Below are 17,064 nucleotides of genomic sequence, written 5' to 3' on the forward strand. Positions count from 1 at the left end.
TGTCGCCCTTTAAAGTGCTGTTATGTTACACAACAACGAAAATCATAAAGCAAAATCCAAAGAGGAATGAATGCAAAATGAGGACTGGAAACGGGCCGGGGAAGTAAAATAACTTACAGCATAAATAAAGTGAACCTAATACTGAACCAAGAGACTCACAGTCCGTTTATATCCATTGCACATAGCCACGTTGTCGTTAGGAACAAGAGTTTCAGAAGTGGATGGGACGGGGAGCACACAGCTGCAGCCAGCGAAGATGCTACAGTGTATTAACAATCCGGGTCTCAGGACCTACTCAGGCCGGAGTGGGGTGTGTGTGAAAGCGGTCTTCCCTCTCCCGTTTCTTTCCCTGGTGGGTCCAGTTTAACCCCTTGAAGTCTGGTGCCTTGGAGTTCAAAGGAGGGGCAAGGCAGTATTTACAGTGGGAAACCGAGCCGGGCCCGGATGGGGACCAGCGGGCAGGCGGCTGTATTTACAACGGTCCGGTCCTAATGGCTTGTTCCTCGCTCTGGGCCGCCACAGCAGCGGGTATTTACAGAAAAGAGCAGCATGGCTTGAGGGCGCGTGGGCGCGGCCAAGCCGGCGCTAGGGCAACAGCGGGGGCTTGAAGGAGCAGTTGCCGGTGCAGTGCCGGGGTGTCAGCATCTTGCAGGAGAAGTGGTGGAGGGCGTCGTGAGCTTCTGGAGAGAGAGTCGCACCAACCATGTTGGCCACCTCACCTACCTCACTGGCGCTCGAAGTCCACCAGTTCCCCCGCACCCCCCCCCCCGCCATAACAGAAATTCTTAGTGGAGCAGAAAGGAGGTAGGAGGGCAAGAGTGACACCCTTGTCAACGTCAACCAGAACCATTTCTAAGGTCAATTAGCCTCATTTTACAGAAGGGGAAACTGAGGCACAAAGAGGTCTTATTGTTTAAAGCAAATTTTTGGATGCTCAGAGCTCACAGGGTTCTTTCTTCCTACCTCACAGTTACAGAAAATTTCCCTCATTTCATTGAGTTCCAAGTTCCCCTCTGATCATGTGGGCCTGGGCCTCCTTTCTTACAAGCCTGCCCATCCATCCATCCATCCATCCATCCATCCATCCATCCATCCATCCACCCAACAGTACAACCAACAACACCCACCCAAAACTCATTCATCTTTGTTTCTGGGTTCACACCTTTTAATTTCTGCTGGATGGCATAGCGGGCCTTCCTCTCCTGGTCCAGTTCGTTACACAGCGTGTCTGGAAGACAATAAAAGTGCTATGTATGAGACCACCCTCCAACCAGACTGTGCAGGTCACAGCCAGGGCCACAACCTCTCCTGGGCAGAACTAACTCCGGAAACTGAGAAGAGGACACTAACACTTCAAACTGCAGGCTGGGGATGGGGGAAGGGGGGGGGAGGAAATGGCCTGGGATGGCGCTTAAAGGCAGACGGATCTAACCAAAATTAAAGCAAACTTAGGCATTACTTTCCAGGTAATTTTACGCCTCGATTTTTAATTTAGAAACCATGGAAATTGCCGCGCTAAGAAGTTCAATCACTCCACGTAATGATGCCTGCAAGCCGTTTGCTGGGCTCGCTTGCCATTCTGAGGCTAATCAGACTATACAAAGGATATTAAATAAAAAAAATAATTGTTAAATTACCTTCAATTTAAATCCAAATGACTGAGCCAACATTGCGGCTCCTGCCAGACGAGAGGCAGTTACGGCAGTGCATGCGCTCACCTGACTCCCGTCTTACCTCTGACAATTTGCAGCTGTTGCACCATTTCTTCCCGATAAGCCAATTCCCTCTTCATTTGATCCTGAAAATTATCTGTGCAAATTGATTAAGTGAGAGCTGTTAAGCACAGCCTCCTCTCCCAGCTCCACTCCCCGCTCCCTCCCATCCTCACCCCTACTCCCACCCCCATCCAGTCCTTCACCTAGCTGGAAACTGGAGTTCTCCTCTGCCCCGGGGGCAAGTGGTGGCTGCAGTCTGCACCCAGTTCCTGGGGCAGGTTTGGGAAGTGGCGTTGTGGGGTGGGGAAGGGCATACCTTTGAGACTCTGGAATTCCCGTTCCAGCTTCTTTCGAAGCTCCATCTGCTCCAGAAGCAATTTCTGCAATTCTTCTGTGAAGGGAGACAGAATAAAGGGAGACTAAGGAAATCCAGAGCACCTGCAGGGGCCAACAGTCCTGACACCTGAACAGAGGCCTTCAGCACTTTGGCTTTCATTTTTCATCTGAACTCCAAGACTTTGATGGAAGCTAGGGGCCTTAGGGAATAGTCCCAGGATATTCAAATTCAAAATAATTAGAAACTATTTTGCATTTCTGGACCATGGCTCCAGGAAATAGTTGAAGCCTGGGTCTGCTTTAAGTTACTTCTAACTCCCCAAACTCAGAAGATGACACACAAAACACTATTCCCCATTTCAAACTTCTAATCTCCCCTTTAAAGACAAATCAGGGAGAATCTGATCAGATCCATGGATAGCCTTCCTAGAGAAAAAGACAAACACAGAAAGTTTGTTTACAGTTCCAAGGGGTGGCTTTGAAGCTGTGGCATATCCTGCAAAATCTGCAACTAAGAAGAGTGGAGGACTACTGCTTCCACACATCCCACACCCAATTTCTACGATCTTCCATTGGTCTGTGTGGGCAAGGCCCAGTTCAGTTCCTCTAGAAGCCTGTTCAGGGGGAGTGGAAGGATAAGCTGCCCCCAACAGGAGGCCACTAGTATCTAGGTCCTCCCAAAGGAAGGTTCCTCTGCAATACAGGAATGTAAGATGCAGGGCCAGAGTAGAGTTCAAAACCACTGTCCTACTGTGCCTTAAGCTATCTCCCAGTCAGACAAGACAGCAACCAGAGGAGGTGTGTACTGATCAGCAAATGAGCTCCAACATTGTTGCATGAAGGGTTATGCATTAATCCTGTTGGGAAAAGTAGCCTTTGAAACATTCCTGAAACAAACACCTGTCCACCATCTTGTTCTTCAGGAAAAGTTCTGTTTTTCATGGGATTAGAGAGATTCAAACTGCCCACCAGTTAGAAGTTCTGAAAATCAAGGCTCATTCTTCCTTTTCACTGGGCCCTTTAAGGCAGGTCATGAGCATCCAAACTTCAATAAACTTCCTGGGCTTTGGTCCACACACCCTACTCTCATGTGAACCTCTGTCCTGTGCATCCAGAGGGTTATCTTTTCTACTGGGTGAAATGAAAACTGACTCTCCCACAGTTATGCCTTTGGCACACACCCACTGCAGTTCCTCTCCTCAATGAACCCATTTACCTCAAGCATCTTATAGCTCCATTTCACAGATTGAACCTCACCTCTGGCCAGGTTTTCTATATCTTTCTCCACCAGTTGAGTTCCTGTGACATCCAAGGTGAGCCCATCTTCACCTAGGATACAAGGGCAGGTAAGGGGGGGTTCTGTCCAGAAGAGCCTGGGAACTCTGCCAAATTAAGGACTTCTGCCAGACCCGCTGCATTCCCACCTTTCAAAACACTAATTTGGGGGGAGAAGGAAAGTGGGTTCAGGAAGATAAACCCTGGCAGGAAGCAGCACCCTTTGATCTATTCTAGGTGAATGAGGTGGTCCCTCTTCCCTTTCCTTTTAGTAGGGATTCCTCCCTTTCTCAGAAGAACATCAAGGCCAATAAGGAAGAAACTAGACCTAAAACCTGGCCTGCACCTTCCCCACAACATTAGCTATCAGTTCAATGGTACAATTTCCTCACGATTAAAACCTTCCTCCAAGCATGTGGTGACCCTGACAAGTTAGATCTCAGCTCAAGGCCACCGGTGAGAGCGAGATCGAGGACTGTTGGGGCTCACCTCGCTCTGTATTTGCAGGGCTTGGCTGGGAGACACTCCTTTGGTCTGATAAGGATTTTCTAGTGTCCACGTCGTCAGCTGTCGTCGAGTGATTGTCTTCCTTATCTGGCTCTAAAAGGCAGGCTGCGTTTCAAGGAGGGGCAAAGAAACCGTGACCCGGATACTACAGAGCGGCCTCGGTTGGGGCGCCCAATCCCTAATTAAAAACGTAGTGGCTGCCTCTGGTTCCCGGCTGTGCGCCCAGGAGCGCGCCCTGAGGCCTTGTGCCCCGCATCCCCCCCCACACACACACACAAGGTCGGCTCCATCCCAGCTTCACGCCCTCGCCCTAGCCTCTGGCCCCCAGGAAAAGATCAAGACTAGCAGCTGAGACCACCAGGGACAAGCGACCTACATTGCGCGCGCAGATACTGGGGCACTGTGAGAGCGTGCGTGCCTGCCAGGATCGTCCACGCGACTCCAGCGGAGATCGCAATCCAAGGGTGACCTTCCGGGTTTTGATGGTTTAGGGGGACATTGTCCCGCACCAGGCGGCAAAGGTCTGCTTGGATTTCTGTTGCCCACCTCCCCTCACCACCACCCCGCCCTGCTCTTCCTCTGCTAACAACCTAGTCCTAAATGCAAATGCAGGGTTGCTCTTTGATTGGGGCCGCAGCTATGCCAAGCTTCTGGGGTACCCAAGCTCACAGCCTGTAGCCCTCACCCTGCACCCAGATAAGGCCTCGCCACCACGCAGTCAGAGGCTGAGCGCGTTTCTGGATAAATGAAAGGACCTGAAGGAGACGCCTGCCAGGCGTAGGTTTGAGAAAGGTTTACATCTCCGATAAGGTGTGCTGGAGTGTGTGCACACGTGGAAGTCAGGAGGGTGGGTCGTGATTGCTGTTCACACAGAGAAGGGGAGTTCGCAGTTTCCCTTTTCATCTATTGTTTTTATTTCTTCCTCTTTTTCTCCTTGTCTTTCCGCCCCGCCCCGTCCGTTTGCCCCCTCCCTTCCTTGAAAGGCCCAACTTGGCTCTGGGTTCTGGCTGCACTCCCTGTATTATTAGGGACGGAGGCCACGGGAGGCATTACCGTGGGCCTCCGGGGTGCAGAGGTACGAGGCCGTGGGCCCCAGCGCCGCCGCCGCCGCTGTACTCTTCACGTGTTCGTCCCTCTCAGGCGCATACACCTGCGGCAGCCGAAAATGACAGGTGATTAGGAGGACAACAGTGTCCAGGGGATGGGGTGTCAGAGGCTAGTGGGCTCTGTAGGCCTGGGCACGCAGAGCAGCCATGGCACACTTTGGTTGATTTGGGATAATCTTTGATACACACGAGCAAATTGCTTGAAACCCAAAGCCAGTCTCACAAGCCATCGGCTGTTCAAAGTCACCCCCTCGATCAGCGCTCCTCCTTTTTAGCTACTTTCCCTCCCTAGGTCGTTCTCTGCATAAACGATGCCTTTCTCACAAGTCAATAATTCTTGTTTTAATAAACTCGACGTAAATGTACAGGTGTGCGAATCTAATTTCAAAACAGCCAACCCTCTCTGGCCTAGTCACAACTCACTCTCCAGCCACGTTCCTGCCAATCAGGGAGCCTGAAAGACTAAGCTTGCCAGCCAAGAGCTGTGTAGTTAGTTCCTTAGGCCTGAGTTTCAAAAGGCTCAGAAAACTGCTAGTTAGGACGGCGAGGACTCTAGAGATCTCTTGGCAAGAGATTGTCCTCTTCTCTGCCTACTTTCCTGGTGTTCCTTGGGTGTCATCCTCAAACATGCAGGCACTCTGCGGCCTCCAAAGCGCCTTTCTCTGGCTTAGGGTTCCTTTCTCTCCTGCTCTTTCTTCCTCTTTTGTTTTTCTTTCTGGGTGCCTAGCGGTCTCTGCAAGGCTCCTACCACTCCATCAACAAAACCAAAATGCACTCGCTGTTTCTCAGGCCTGCCCCCCGGATTTTCCGAATCCCTCATCCCGGGGGTCCCAGCGAGCCCACTTCCACAGCGCGCCCTAAGCTGGGGCTTTGAAGAGCTACCGGGACCTGCTGCTCCAACGCCTGAGCAGAACAAAGTCCCACTTCCCTCATCCGGCCGCGGCTGCAGTGTTCGCAGGCAGAATGAATAAGGGAGCAGGCGCCACCCGTGGGAAGCCAGGCTCACCTTGGCAGCCGCGGGGCCTCCCAGGGGCCCGCAAGACTCTCGTAGCTCATAGCCGCCGCTTGGTGGGCTCCTCTCAGTTCTCCGCACCACGTCATCGGCCACCAGTTCCCCGAATGCGGATCTGCCAGCGGGCGGTGGCCCAAGGCGGCGGGGAGGGCGAGGGCTATCGCCACCAGGAGAGTCTGTGGGACCCTCTGCGCCTGAGGATGTGACAGATGGTGGCCCTGCGGACTGGTCACCGTCTGGGCCACCTCCCGTGCTGGGTGCCCTGGCCTCGGTGTCGTCCTGGGCGCCTTCCTCATCGGGAAAGCGGTTGGACTCAACGTCCACCTCAGGTTCGTCCGCGGTGTCCACGTCGGGCGAGGCAGAATGGTAGCTGGAGCTGCCCTCGCTCAGAAAGTCCGGGCTCACATAGCCTCCTCCAGTTCCCGTGCCCGGCACTGGCCCACGAGCAGGCCCTGAGCCATACGCCTCGCGTGCGCTGCCGTAGAGTTTAGCGATGCTCTCCGCGTCCTTGACCACGGGTCGGAAGGCTGACACGTAGGAGCCTTTGCGGGCGGGTGGCGGTGGCGGAGGGGGCAGGGGGCCCAAGGTCTGAGGCAGTGCTTCGTCCGCGCCGTCCTCATCCAGGGGCCCGCGGGACAGAGCGCTCGGGCAGCGCTCCTCCGCACTGAGGCTGCCCTCCTTGGCTGTCTCGGCCCCGTCCAAAGACTCCGGGCCGCCACCGCCAGCCGCTGCCGCCGCCGCCGCAGCAGCAGCAGCCACCGCGGCCGCTACGGCTTTGGCTTGGCTCTGTGCGGCAGGGTAAGGAGGCACCGGGAGGCTCCCGGCAGCTGGCCAGAACATGGGAAACGTCGGATACACAGTGGCGGCGGCCGCTGCTGCAGCTACCGCCGCTGCGTCCTTGGCTGCGCCGGAAGGTTGGTGTCCCCAAAACATAGTGCCGCCGCCGGGGCCCGGCCCGGCTCCCGGGGGCAAGTGGCCAGCCCCCGGGCCACCGGAACCCGCGGCAGTGCCGGCACCCCCACCGTTCCCGGTGCCAGGGCCGCCTTTGGGTTCTCCGGTGACCAACACTGGGTCGTCCTTTTTGGGACACAGGCCGAAGGCTGTGGGGAAACCGTAAGGATGTGGGAAAAGAGGCGGGGGCAGCTTCTGCAAGAGGCCAAAGCCTTTGCTGGGCACTGGAATCACCGGGTAGCTACGAACTCCCGCGCTGCCCCCAGACCCTCCAGGTCCCGCAGGGCCGCTAGCTGCCGCCGCCAGACCTAGTGCACGCTGCGGATGCGGTGGAGGTGGCCCCGGAGGCCCAGTCACCTCGTCTTCACCGCAGCGCAGACTTTTGTGAGGCGGTGGGCCTGGTGCCATCTCTACGCCGCATCCCGGACCGCCACCTCCACCTCCACCAGCACCGCCCTTCCCTGCACCACCAGGCCCACTATTAGAACCGCCGCCGCCGCCGCCGCCTTGCAGCGAGAAGGTCCGCTTGCGCGTCCCGCCATTAAACATAGCCTTGACGTCCTCCCAAGCGTGGCTCAGTTCGTCGGTGGCCGACTTGTCACTGAGTTTGAGGTGCCGACGCCACGAATTGAAGTTGGCAGCATCGGGCTGAGTGTACTTGGCGTCGGGTGTGCGGTGCGAATGGAAGATGAACTTGTTGGGTGAAAAATACATGCTGCAGTAACCGCACTTGATGCACTTGGCCCGAGAGCTGTTGTAACGGGCAGGAATGAAGCTTCCCCGAGAACCCCACGCGCACTCGTGCACCACGTCAAAGGCAAAGTTCTCAGGCAGTTTGGGTGGCTTGTGCTCCCCCAGGAATGATTTGCACAGGCGTTCGGCCTCTCGTTTCGTGATCATGCCACAACGGCGAGAAGAGATGGGCATTGCCCCGGCCCGACGCAGGATCTCCAGCTGCACCGGCGTGCACTGCACACACGTGATGCCCAGGGCCACGCGGCGGTTGTGGATCTCATTGTAGCTGTAGTTTTTGAGCAGGGTGTTGGAGATCTGGGCTAGGCACAGGCGCTCCTGCCCATCAATGACCAGCGACACGATAGGCACCCCGTACAGCGACGTCTCGCCCACCTGGTTGGGTTTAAGAGCGCTGGATCCCGAATAGGGCTGCAATTCTTGCTTGGAGTTGGGAGAGGAGCTGCCCTCGCGCCCCGGCCCCAGCTGAGTGGTGAGAGCCTCCATGCCGCCGCTCCTGCGAAATAGAGAGAGCAGAGAGCAGATGAGCCATTTTTAGCGCTGCTACCTCGGTTCAGGCCCGCCCAGCGGGGAGCAACATGTAGAGGGTGCGAGGGGGTTACTTGGCAGTGGGGAGTCCAAGCTCATTCGTCCCCTGGACTGGCCCCTTTTGTTATTCAGACCCGTGCCTAAGCAGAAACAAAAGCACCCGGGGGGCTAAGGGAGGAAAAGGGAAAATCGAAACCTCAGGAAAGCCTGGGCTGCCAGGAACCCAATCTTGTTTTCAGATTGGGAAGGAAGTGAGACCCAGAGACGGAGAGTGACTTGCCCAAGGCCACACAGCAATGCCATAGCCAAATCCAGGCTTTCCGGCCAGCACGCAGGTTCTCTTGCTTTCAGCCACCTCGCAGCCTTCCCTGTCGGACAGGGTCCTGAAGCCCGGACTTCGGGGACCAGCGGGGCCCCTCTGCTCAGTCGCGCATGCACGCGTAAGGGCGGGGGCAGTGAGGGGAGAGGTGGAGGCGAGGGAGGGGCAGTCACTGTCCGTCACCAAACTGGGGGATTTAGTGATGAGGGCAGAGAGAAGGAGGAGGGATGGAGGTTGAAGAAGAGGAGGCCACCGCTGTTCGCGGTGCTGACCCCTACCCTTTCCAAAGCTTGTCACCTGCACCGCAACCTCGGGTGGCCCCCACTGCACCCAGCTTCAAGATGACCGGCTTCTGGGAACGACAGTACCGTCTTGCACAAATCTGGACTTCTCCTTTGACGCCTTGCGCCCCGTGTTCCTTGAGCAGAAAGTGTCCAGCTGGATTTATAAAACGCTTTCTTGCCAGCCATTAGTTGGGCCAGGATCACACAGTTTTTAAACACATTTTCTGCATTTTAGCTGCATTCCAAACAAAGCTGGCTTCTGTCTGGGTCAGCGTTTGGGACAGAGAGGTTCTCCCAGAGGTTCCTCCGGAGTAATTTCTTAGCTTTTGAAAACAGTCTTCCCTGAGCCATTCTCTTTCACATATGCCTAATATCCTTAGGTCAAACACCCAGACTCTGGACTGCCTCTTTTGTGGGGGTTCCCACTCTTGGAGTATTCTTCATGCCCTGATATCCCAGCTCAGATGGGCTAGAAAGAATCTTGGCCACTCTTGGAAGCCACTGTAAAACTCCAGGCATAAAAAGTTGCTGGTGGTCTCCCGCTTTGGTCTATGGAGGAGGCAGAGAGGAAGCTGTGCCCACTGACTAGCCTGGTGGAGGACCCAGAAATTAATATTTAGGGCCTTCTAGGTCGCCTAGTCACCCCACTTCATATACTCAGAGCTCCAACCCAATACAAGGCTGCAAGTGCTCTTGTAGCCCATTCCAATCCCTAGGTCTCCCTCCCCTGAACTCGGCTGGAAAGGCAAATCATTTCGGGGGTGGGGTGGAGGGCAGCTTCAACCAGGTAAGGGCTTCGAATTCTGAAGCCTTCAGCGAAGAACCTGAAATCTTTACTCTGTAGGTCTCTCTCCCTTCCTCTCTGTTTGCTTAGATTCTCCTTATGTCGATCTTATCTGTCCCTGAGCTGTCTGTCGCTGCCAGCTCACTCCTCTTTCGCCCATCTATCTTGTATCTTGTTCAAGTATCAAGCAATTTATCTATTATCTGTTTCATCTCTTCCAGTCAAGCTGAAGCAAGTTGATCCTCTCTTCACACTGAAGTCCCCGCTAACATTTAGGAGGCAAACAAACCACTGTTCTAACTCCTTGGCTGAGGGGTCAACAAGGCAAGCCAGGCATCCCAGGCTGCGGAGGTGGTTGGGGGAGCGTGCAGCTCTGGGAAATGACGATGGCTTCTTGGTTTTCTGGGCAAATGTACCGGCCCGCTTACACTGAAGAGGACACCCTGAGCCAGGAGCGTCCACCTGAGTCCCCAAGGGGTTTGCCCAGAGGGCTTCCGGCCTTGGAATGCGGAGAAGTGGGGAGCCCTAGGAACGAAACAGCATTTCGAGGGCCAAAGGAGAAAGCGTCCGCGAAGGGCCGCACTTAGCCACAAGAAGCAGCGGTCGGGGCGGCTTGGGGCAACCCCTGGCCGGCTCCCGGGGCTTGAGGAGCGAGCCTGGCGAGGGTAAGGAGGCGGGAGACGGGCAGCGGCGGCAGTGGGACTGTGGAGTCGTTTAGTAGAATAGATAACAACAGCCACCGAGTCTAAAGGAGAAGTCAACGAAAGAAGCGCTGGGGCGGCCGGCGCCGGGGTTGCGGGCTCGCGATCGTGGGTACTCACCGTGGGGCGGCCGAAGCCGGCGAGCGGCGAGCGGAGGTGCGCGGCGGGCGGAGCAGCGGGCGGGAGTCGGGGATCCGCCGGGCTCTCCGGGTGACGGCGCGGCCCCTCCCCGCGCGCGCGCACAGCCGCGCAACCCGGCTCCCCGCGCTGCCACCCGCGGCCCCTCCCGCTCTCAACAGGCGTGGGGCGCCAGGGTCCCCGGAGCGGAGCCGGGTGCCTGAAACCGATGCCCCCGAGGCCGGGGACTGGCCCGAAAAAGAGGCCGAAGCCTTGAGCTCATGGCGCGGCAGCGGGTACGGTCGCGGTCACTGGCGGGAGTGGCGAGGCCGGCGCACGGCTGGAGCGCCTGACAGCTGCGAGCCGGAGCGCCACACCCACCACCCCTCGCAGTTACTCGCGCCCTCCCCGGGTGCGCCCGCCGCCTCTCGGCAGCCCCAGGGCCTGTGCGCCCCAGGTAAGCGGCCGCCCACCTGCGGCCCCGCGGCTCGCACCTGCGGCCCGAGGCAAGCCAGAGAGGTTGAAAGGGAGGAAGGGCCGGGGAACCCGAAAGTTCGCCACCCCCCTCTCCCCCGAATCAAGTGCTGAGGGTCCGAAGCTTGCCCTTGCCAGCAAAGGATCCCTAGTGGGGCAGGCCGGGGCAGAGTGACGGAGTTGGGGTTGACTCAAAAGAAAAGGGAGTGGGGAGGGTCACATTACTCTCCCGCTGAAGGGACGGTGCCTCTGTGAGTGGCCCTGGAGACTGGGAGTGGCGGGCAAGAATGGGCTAGGGCACTGAGCACTGGGGAGCGCAGCCGGGAAGGGGCCAGTGGGAGCAGGCTAGAATGCACTGTACAGAAAGTCACCCTCCTTCCTTCTTCACTGGGCAGGGGACTGGGGAACTGGGTTTGTGCCCCAACTCCAGTATCTCCCGTCATCTCTAACAGGCCTAAAGCACGAGCTTAGTCATAATTGGGGGGAGGCATGAGGTCAACTACAGGGTCGTAGTTGCTGTTTCCTAGTGGTGAGAAGTCCATTTTCTGGACACACGGGACACCACCCCTTGGTACTTTCTTATACCCCAAAGCGCTCAGTTTCTCTCCTCTCCTCTCCTCTCCTCTCCTCTCCTCTCCTCTCCTCTCCTCTCCTCTCCTCTCCTCTCCTCTCCTCTCCTCTCCTCTCCTCTCCCCTTCCCTCTCCTCTCCTCTCTCTCTCTCTCTCTCTCTCTCTCTCTCTCTCTCTCTCTCTCACATTTATTTCCTTATATCAGGTCTCTCTTCATCTTAATCTATGAGTTACTAGTAGCACACCCTTCGCCTATTTTCGGGGGGCTCTCAGCCATTTTCACCTCCTCTTCCTGCCCCCGTGGCATTGCGTGTTCTTAATGGACACGTTAATTAAACTGTAATTAATCATACTGTCCAACCCAACTTTGAACAATTACCCTAATCAAACAGAAGTTAATAATGGCAAGGATGGCCCGGGGCGCGGTGGGCTGCCGGGGCAGGGGGCGCAGCGGCCACAGCGGCTACTGGCGGTGGCAGCAGTGGCGAGTGCAGCCTGTCCTTGGAACCTGAGCGGCTCCATAAATCTTCCGCGGGTAGCGGCTCGGGGTCGCCCTCGCCCCCGCCCTCTTGTTTTTCCTTCTGGCTCTGGGTTATGGGTCCTCTTTTCTCCTGTGTTTCAGCTCCCATGGGTTCACTCCGGTTCTCTTCCACTTCTCACTTGCTCCTTTCCTGTTTTCTCTCTGGCTCCAGGAGACCCCACAAAAGGACTCTGGAGTACAATTAGATAGCTCAAGCCCTCGGAGAGAGGAGGTGCCAGGCCTGGATCAGGTGCCCAGCCTGTTCTCTGAAGCCTCCCAAGCAAGTTTCTTCTAAATGGATGTCTCTCTTTCCCCTCCATCAGTTTCTATTTCTCTTTTGCTTTCTCCCCGCCTCTCACTTCCTTCAGCCTGGAGCCTGTTCGGGCCCTTTTTTCTGGCTATCCCTTTCTGCCCCTTTCGCAGGTGCTGTCTCTGCCCCACTCCAACTCTGCACTTTCATCCTCCCCGCCTTCTTTCGGAGGCAAACGACCTGTTTCCTGTCCTAGTACTAGAGGCTACCCTCAGCACTCCTACCCCTGCTCATCTCTCCTCCCTCAGCCCAGGCTCCCCCATCCCATAATTACAATCCCACTCGGTAATTATTCCTAGAATCCTAATGATTTTTTAAAAGCAACCTCAGAATTCGGTATGGTGTGAAAACGATCGGATCGAGAAGTCCGGCGCCCCCAGGGTGGTGGAGTAGGAAGGGGAGGACAAAAAGTCCCCCTCCTGAGGGGGCCTGTCTGTTTTGCCTTTATTGTACTGCCAGGGCTAATAACGCCTCCGGGACTGGCTTAGAGTGAGCCTGGCAGCTAGGAGGCAGAGCCCCTGGGGACCTCTCATACAAAGGGTCCTAACCTAGGCTACTGCACTAGCGGACTACCAGTGTCGCGTCTACTCCCTGTTCAGCACCAAGCTAGGGACAGCTCCCAGCCCCGTCCTTGTCTTCATCTTGGCAGCTTCCAATAAGCCGGTGGAAAAGCTGGGGATCGCCATTACTTGGGGTTGGTCTCTGGAGAACTTGTCTGGGGATCCGAGCTCGAGTCGAGTTCCATAGGGACACTACTACAGCCATCCACATTTTAAGATTTGTGAGCCTGTTCTCACAGCAGCCACCATCGGATCATTTATTCCCATTTCACAGGAAAAGAGTCAGGCACTGGAAGCCAACAGAGCCAAGGTTCCTCAGTCAGTAAGACAGTCGGGCAGGCTGAGCTACACCCAGCATGCCCTGTCTGACACTCTGCAGAGGGGGTCTGGCTGGGTGAAGGGACGGGGAGAAATGTGCAAACTCAGCCTGGGTATGGAGCAAAGAAGCCTAATAAGCCCAGGTCATCTGCTCAAGTTCAGAAGGCCAATGGGTGGACAGAGCTGGCACTGAAACTCAGGTTCAGATGCGGTATGTGACACCCCCACCTCCCCCCTGCCAGTGGCGGCTCTGGGTCCTGTGGCCCTACCCGGAGAGCAGGGGACATTTCACTGAGTTGCTGCCCTTGGCCCATCTCTCTCCAGTTCTTATTGGGGTTTTGTTTCTTTTATCCGCTCTTGGCTGTGCACTCCTCAGTCCTCGTCAGTTCCGCGCTGTCCCCTATTTCCGGCGTCGGGTCCACATGGGCCCCCAGCCTCTAGCGCCCATTCGGATTCTGGCTAGGGCAGGGCTGTGCTGACGTGCCTCCGTCTCAAGCACATATCTTTTACCAGTTGAATTAACGGCAGTTTTCGTCAGTTAATTAGGTTTAATTTACATAATTAGTACAGTATAAAGAGGATTGGGGATAATCATGGGGTACGTAGCGCTTTCTGTGTAAACACGTATTCTGAATTAAAAATCAGATGTAATTAAGGCGCGCAGGCCCTGTTTAGGCAGGGTTTTAATTGTAATGAATTTCTAATTAACACTCAATGATTGCCAAATGCAAAGGGCTGTAGAATTTTCTTGTAGTTTTGTTAATTTATTGTTTACTTAATATCTGGATATTAGTCCAATGGCCAAAAACAGCCCAGCTTAGTTCTGCAGCCTTGGCCCCAGAAAGAGAAGGCGCCTGGGCGGGGCCTGCTGGACCCCTACTAGAGTGAAGCATCAGGCAGAGGAGGAAGCCACAGAGAAGCTCATGGCCCACCTCATTCTTGGTGTCACTGAGGCCACAAGACAGTCTCTTCTCAGGCTCCAGGTTCTCGTTGGGAACAGGGGAGAGAGCAGTAGACTGTCGGGAAGAGACACGGGTCCCTGGTAGATTCTTCCATTGATCTTTACAGGAGGGCCACACACCTGACTTTGTCTCTGGTTGGTGGGCACTGGCCAGTGTAAGGCTCTTGGGGACTCCTCCCAGACACCCCATCTGTGAGCAGTTTTCAGATGGGATTCTGACCTGGGGGGAAGGGTGATTTGTTTACAAGTAGCAAGCTTATTATAAGTAGAATGCTTAAGCTTGGGGAGAGAGGGGCAGAGACTGGAGGCCTGGGAAATGGTCTGGAGGTTTTTGTCCCAAGGTTCCTCCTGCACTTAGAGATGCAACCTAGGCTAGGGGGAGGAAGAAAGGAAAACTAGATGGCCTCCTTTGCCCCAGCAGGCAGCAAGCTGGGAGGCCTCTAGTGAGACCTAATGGAAGGAGTGCAGGAGCAGCCGGCTAGCCTGCACTTTTCCCAAGGGGCTCTCCCTTTCCTTGGGACTCTGGGTTGGGTTCCAACCTATAGTCCAGCTGGCAGCCTGGGAGAGGAGTTCCCATCCAGGCTGCTCCAGCTTCTCCTTTGGTTTGGAAGACTCTATTCTTTGTACTTAGAAGTTTACTCCGATGTAAGAAAACACACCAGAAAAAAACATTAGCATGACCCAGAGGCTCCTGCCCAAAAAGCAGGTGGCTTTAACTTCTCCCTATGTGACAGAATCTCCTCTAAACCTGACTGCTGCTGCTGCTGCTGGCTGTTCTGTTTTCATCTTTGGTTTATGATCACTTACTTGTGTTTTCTGTCTCTCACACTAGAGTGAAACATAGTGGCTACTCACCATGTTTGAATAAACAGCATTTGATAGTGAGGGCTATAAGGAGTCTAATGTCCAATGTGATACCAAAGTTCTGTCCTCCCAGGTGCTGTTTAAGAGTCTTGGGATTCCCATCTTCCACATGGACTCAGGCAATGCCTGACACCTAACGGCTTGCAGAACTCTGGTGGTTGCACAGGACACTTTTCCCAGGGGTGACTCAATTTATTCTCCTAAGGAAGCTGCAGGAAGAACAGACTCTAGAGCCAGCAAGATCTGTTCTGGGCTGGGAGTGGTAGTGGATGCCGATAATCCCAGTATTTGGGAGGCTGTGCCAAGAGTTCAAGGTCAGCCTGCACTACAAAGTAAATTCTAGGCCATTTCCCACAAAACCAAACAAACAAAAGACCTGGTGTGTTACTGTCTGTGCTGGTCTGAATGAAAGTGGCTCCCATAGGCTCATATGTGAATGTTTGGTTCCCAATTAGTAGTCTGTTTTAGAAGGATTAGGAGGCGTGGCCTTGTTGGAGGAGGTGTGTCACTAGGGGTGGACCTTGAGGTTTCAAAAGTCCATGCCAGGCCAGTCTCCCTCTCTTTTTGGCTTCTGCTTGTGGATCAGATATAAGCTCTCCTGCCAGCCTGCTGCCCCACTCCCTAATGGTAAGCAAGCCCTCAATTAAATGCTTTTTTTCAGAAGTTGTCTTGGTCATGATGTCTCTTCACAGCAGTAGAGCAGTAACTAAAACACTGCTGAACTTGAAGAGATGTCATAAAGACTGAGTAAGACGCTGGGTGTGTGACACATAGCCAGGTATGGGGCCTCCAGGGAGGTGCCTAGGATGCAAAATTGGTAGGTACTTTCTAAATTTTAGAGTTCTTCCCTAGTTCCCACCCCATGTAAGTATACCTCAAAAGTGTTTCCTCAGCGTATTTGAGCCCCCCCTTTCTCCTTCTTCCTTCAGGAGGACTGTCTTTGGAGTTCAGTCTGCCTTTCTGGAACAGGTCAAGGAACTCTATGCCCAGATGCTGGGCAGACCAGCAGATGTTACAGCAGTTGGAGGGATGTTTGGGATTGTAGGCCAATAGTTCAACATGGGCTCACTGACCCCAGAGAAGCAAAGTCAATATTCCACTCACATACATATATGATTTAAAGCAAACAGGTCAAGCTTTCACATCTCACAGCACTGTGAAACTGTGACCACCATTTACCTTAAGGTATTCCCATCACCCTAAAGAGAAGTCTCATGCCTTTCAGCTGTTACTCTTCAGACCCAGACAAACTCTAGTCTTCTTTCTGTCTCTGTAGGTGTGCTTGTGGTGGATATTTTGTGTAGATGGAGCCAATAAGACAGTGTGAGGCCCTTTCATGACCGGCTTCTTGTGCTTAACATGGTGTTTTCAAGTTTATCTTATAGTGTTCATCAGAATTTCATTCCTTAAAACTTTTCTTTTACTTTACATTCATTCATTCATTGTATATACATTCATCTGTGTCCACCATGATGCACTCATGGAGATCAGGGAACAAATTGTGGGAGATGATTTTATCTTTCTATGGTGAGAGTCAGGATTGAACTCTGATCATCAGACCTGTAGGCAAGCACATTTACTCACCGAGATGACTGTCAGATCTCTATTCATTTTCATTGTCAAACACTCTTCCACTATATGGATCTCACATTTTGCTTATTTTGGTGGTTATTTGGATTGTTTTTATTTTGGGGCTTTACTGAGTGATGCTGCTATGGACATTGGTGTGTAAGCTTGTGTGTGGCTCATGTCTTAATTTCTCTTGAGGATATACCTAGGTGTTGACTTGTGGGGTCTTGAGACTTTATGATTTGCTTTTTAAGGAACCTCAAAAAGTTCTTTATATTTTTAGACAGTGTCTGTTCTGTCAGGAGAATGATCTATGATAGCCATACTTTTGGTTTTGAATGAGTGAGTTTATTAAGTATGTAGCAAGCAAAAAAAGGAACACCAAGTAGCAGATGCATATACAGCATTATCCAGCTGGACACTTAAGTGTCCAGTACAAATAACCCAGGGAGCTCTGCAGAAATCATGACATTAGTGTTCCTGACGGAGGCATTCCTGGCAGAGCAGAGCTATCTCTGCATGGGTGAGCT

At 54.0% G+C, this 17,064-nt stretch overlaps 1 protein-coding gene across 1 annotated transcript; it reads right to left on the reverse strand.

Moving 5' to 3' along the window:
• Positions 1 to 320: 320 nt before the first annotated feature.
• On the reverse strand, positions 321 to 8,486 carry Skor1 (SKI family transcriptional corepressor 1). Its single transcript, XM_051197714.1, has 9 exons — positions 8,380 to 8,486; positions 5,946 to 8,151; positions 4,887 to 4,983; positions 3,816 to 3,926; positions 3,309 to 3,380; positions 2,032 to 2,106; positions 1,735 to 1,809; positions 1,163 to 1,228; positions 321 to 680 (listed from the first exon to the last, which is right to left on the reverse strand). Exons 1-9 carry the CDS (start codon positions 8,484 to 8,486, stop codon positions 586 to 588), a joined length of 2,904 nt encoding a protein of 967 aa, XP_051053671.1. The 3' UTR covers positions 321 to 585.
• Positions 8,487 to 17,064: the final 8,578 nt, after the last annotated feature.

The sequence above is a fragment of the Phodopus roborovskii genome, unplaced genomic scaffold (genome assembly GCF_943737965.1).
Source record: "Phodopus roborovskii unplaced genomic scaffold, PHOROB, whole genome shotgun sequence".
Lineage (NCBI taxonomy): Eukaryota > Metazoa > Chordata > Mammalia > Rodentia > Cricetidae > Phodopus > Phodopus roborovskii.

Bases quoted from the DNA above. Each gene is read 5' to 3' on its own strand.
- Skor1 (XM_051197714.1), bottom strand. From the start codon at position 8,486: ATGGCATTGCTGTGTGGCCTTGGGCAAGTCACTCTCCGTCTCTGGGTC. The intron at 4,984-5,945 runs GTGAGCCTGGCT...CGGCTGCCGCAG, and splicing joins GAGGCCCCGCGGCTGCCAAG to GTGTATGCGCCTGAGAGGGA. The intron at 1,229-1,734 runs GTAAGACGGGAG...ATTGTCTTCCAG, and splicing joins ACAGCTGCAAATTGTCAGAG to ACACGCTGTGTAACGAACTG.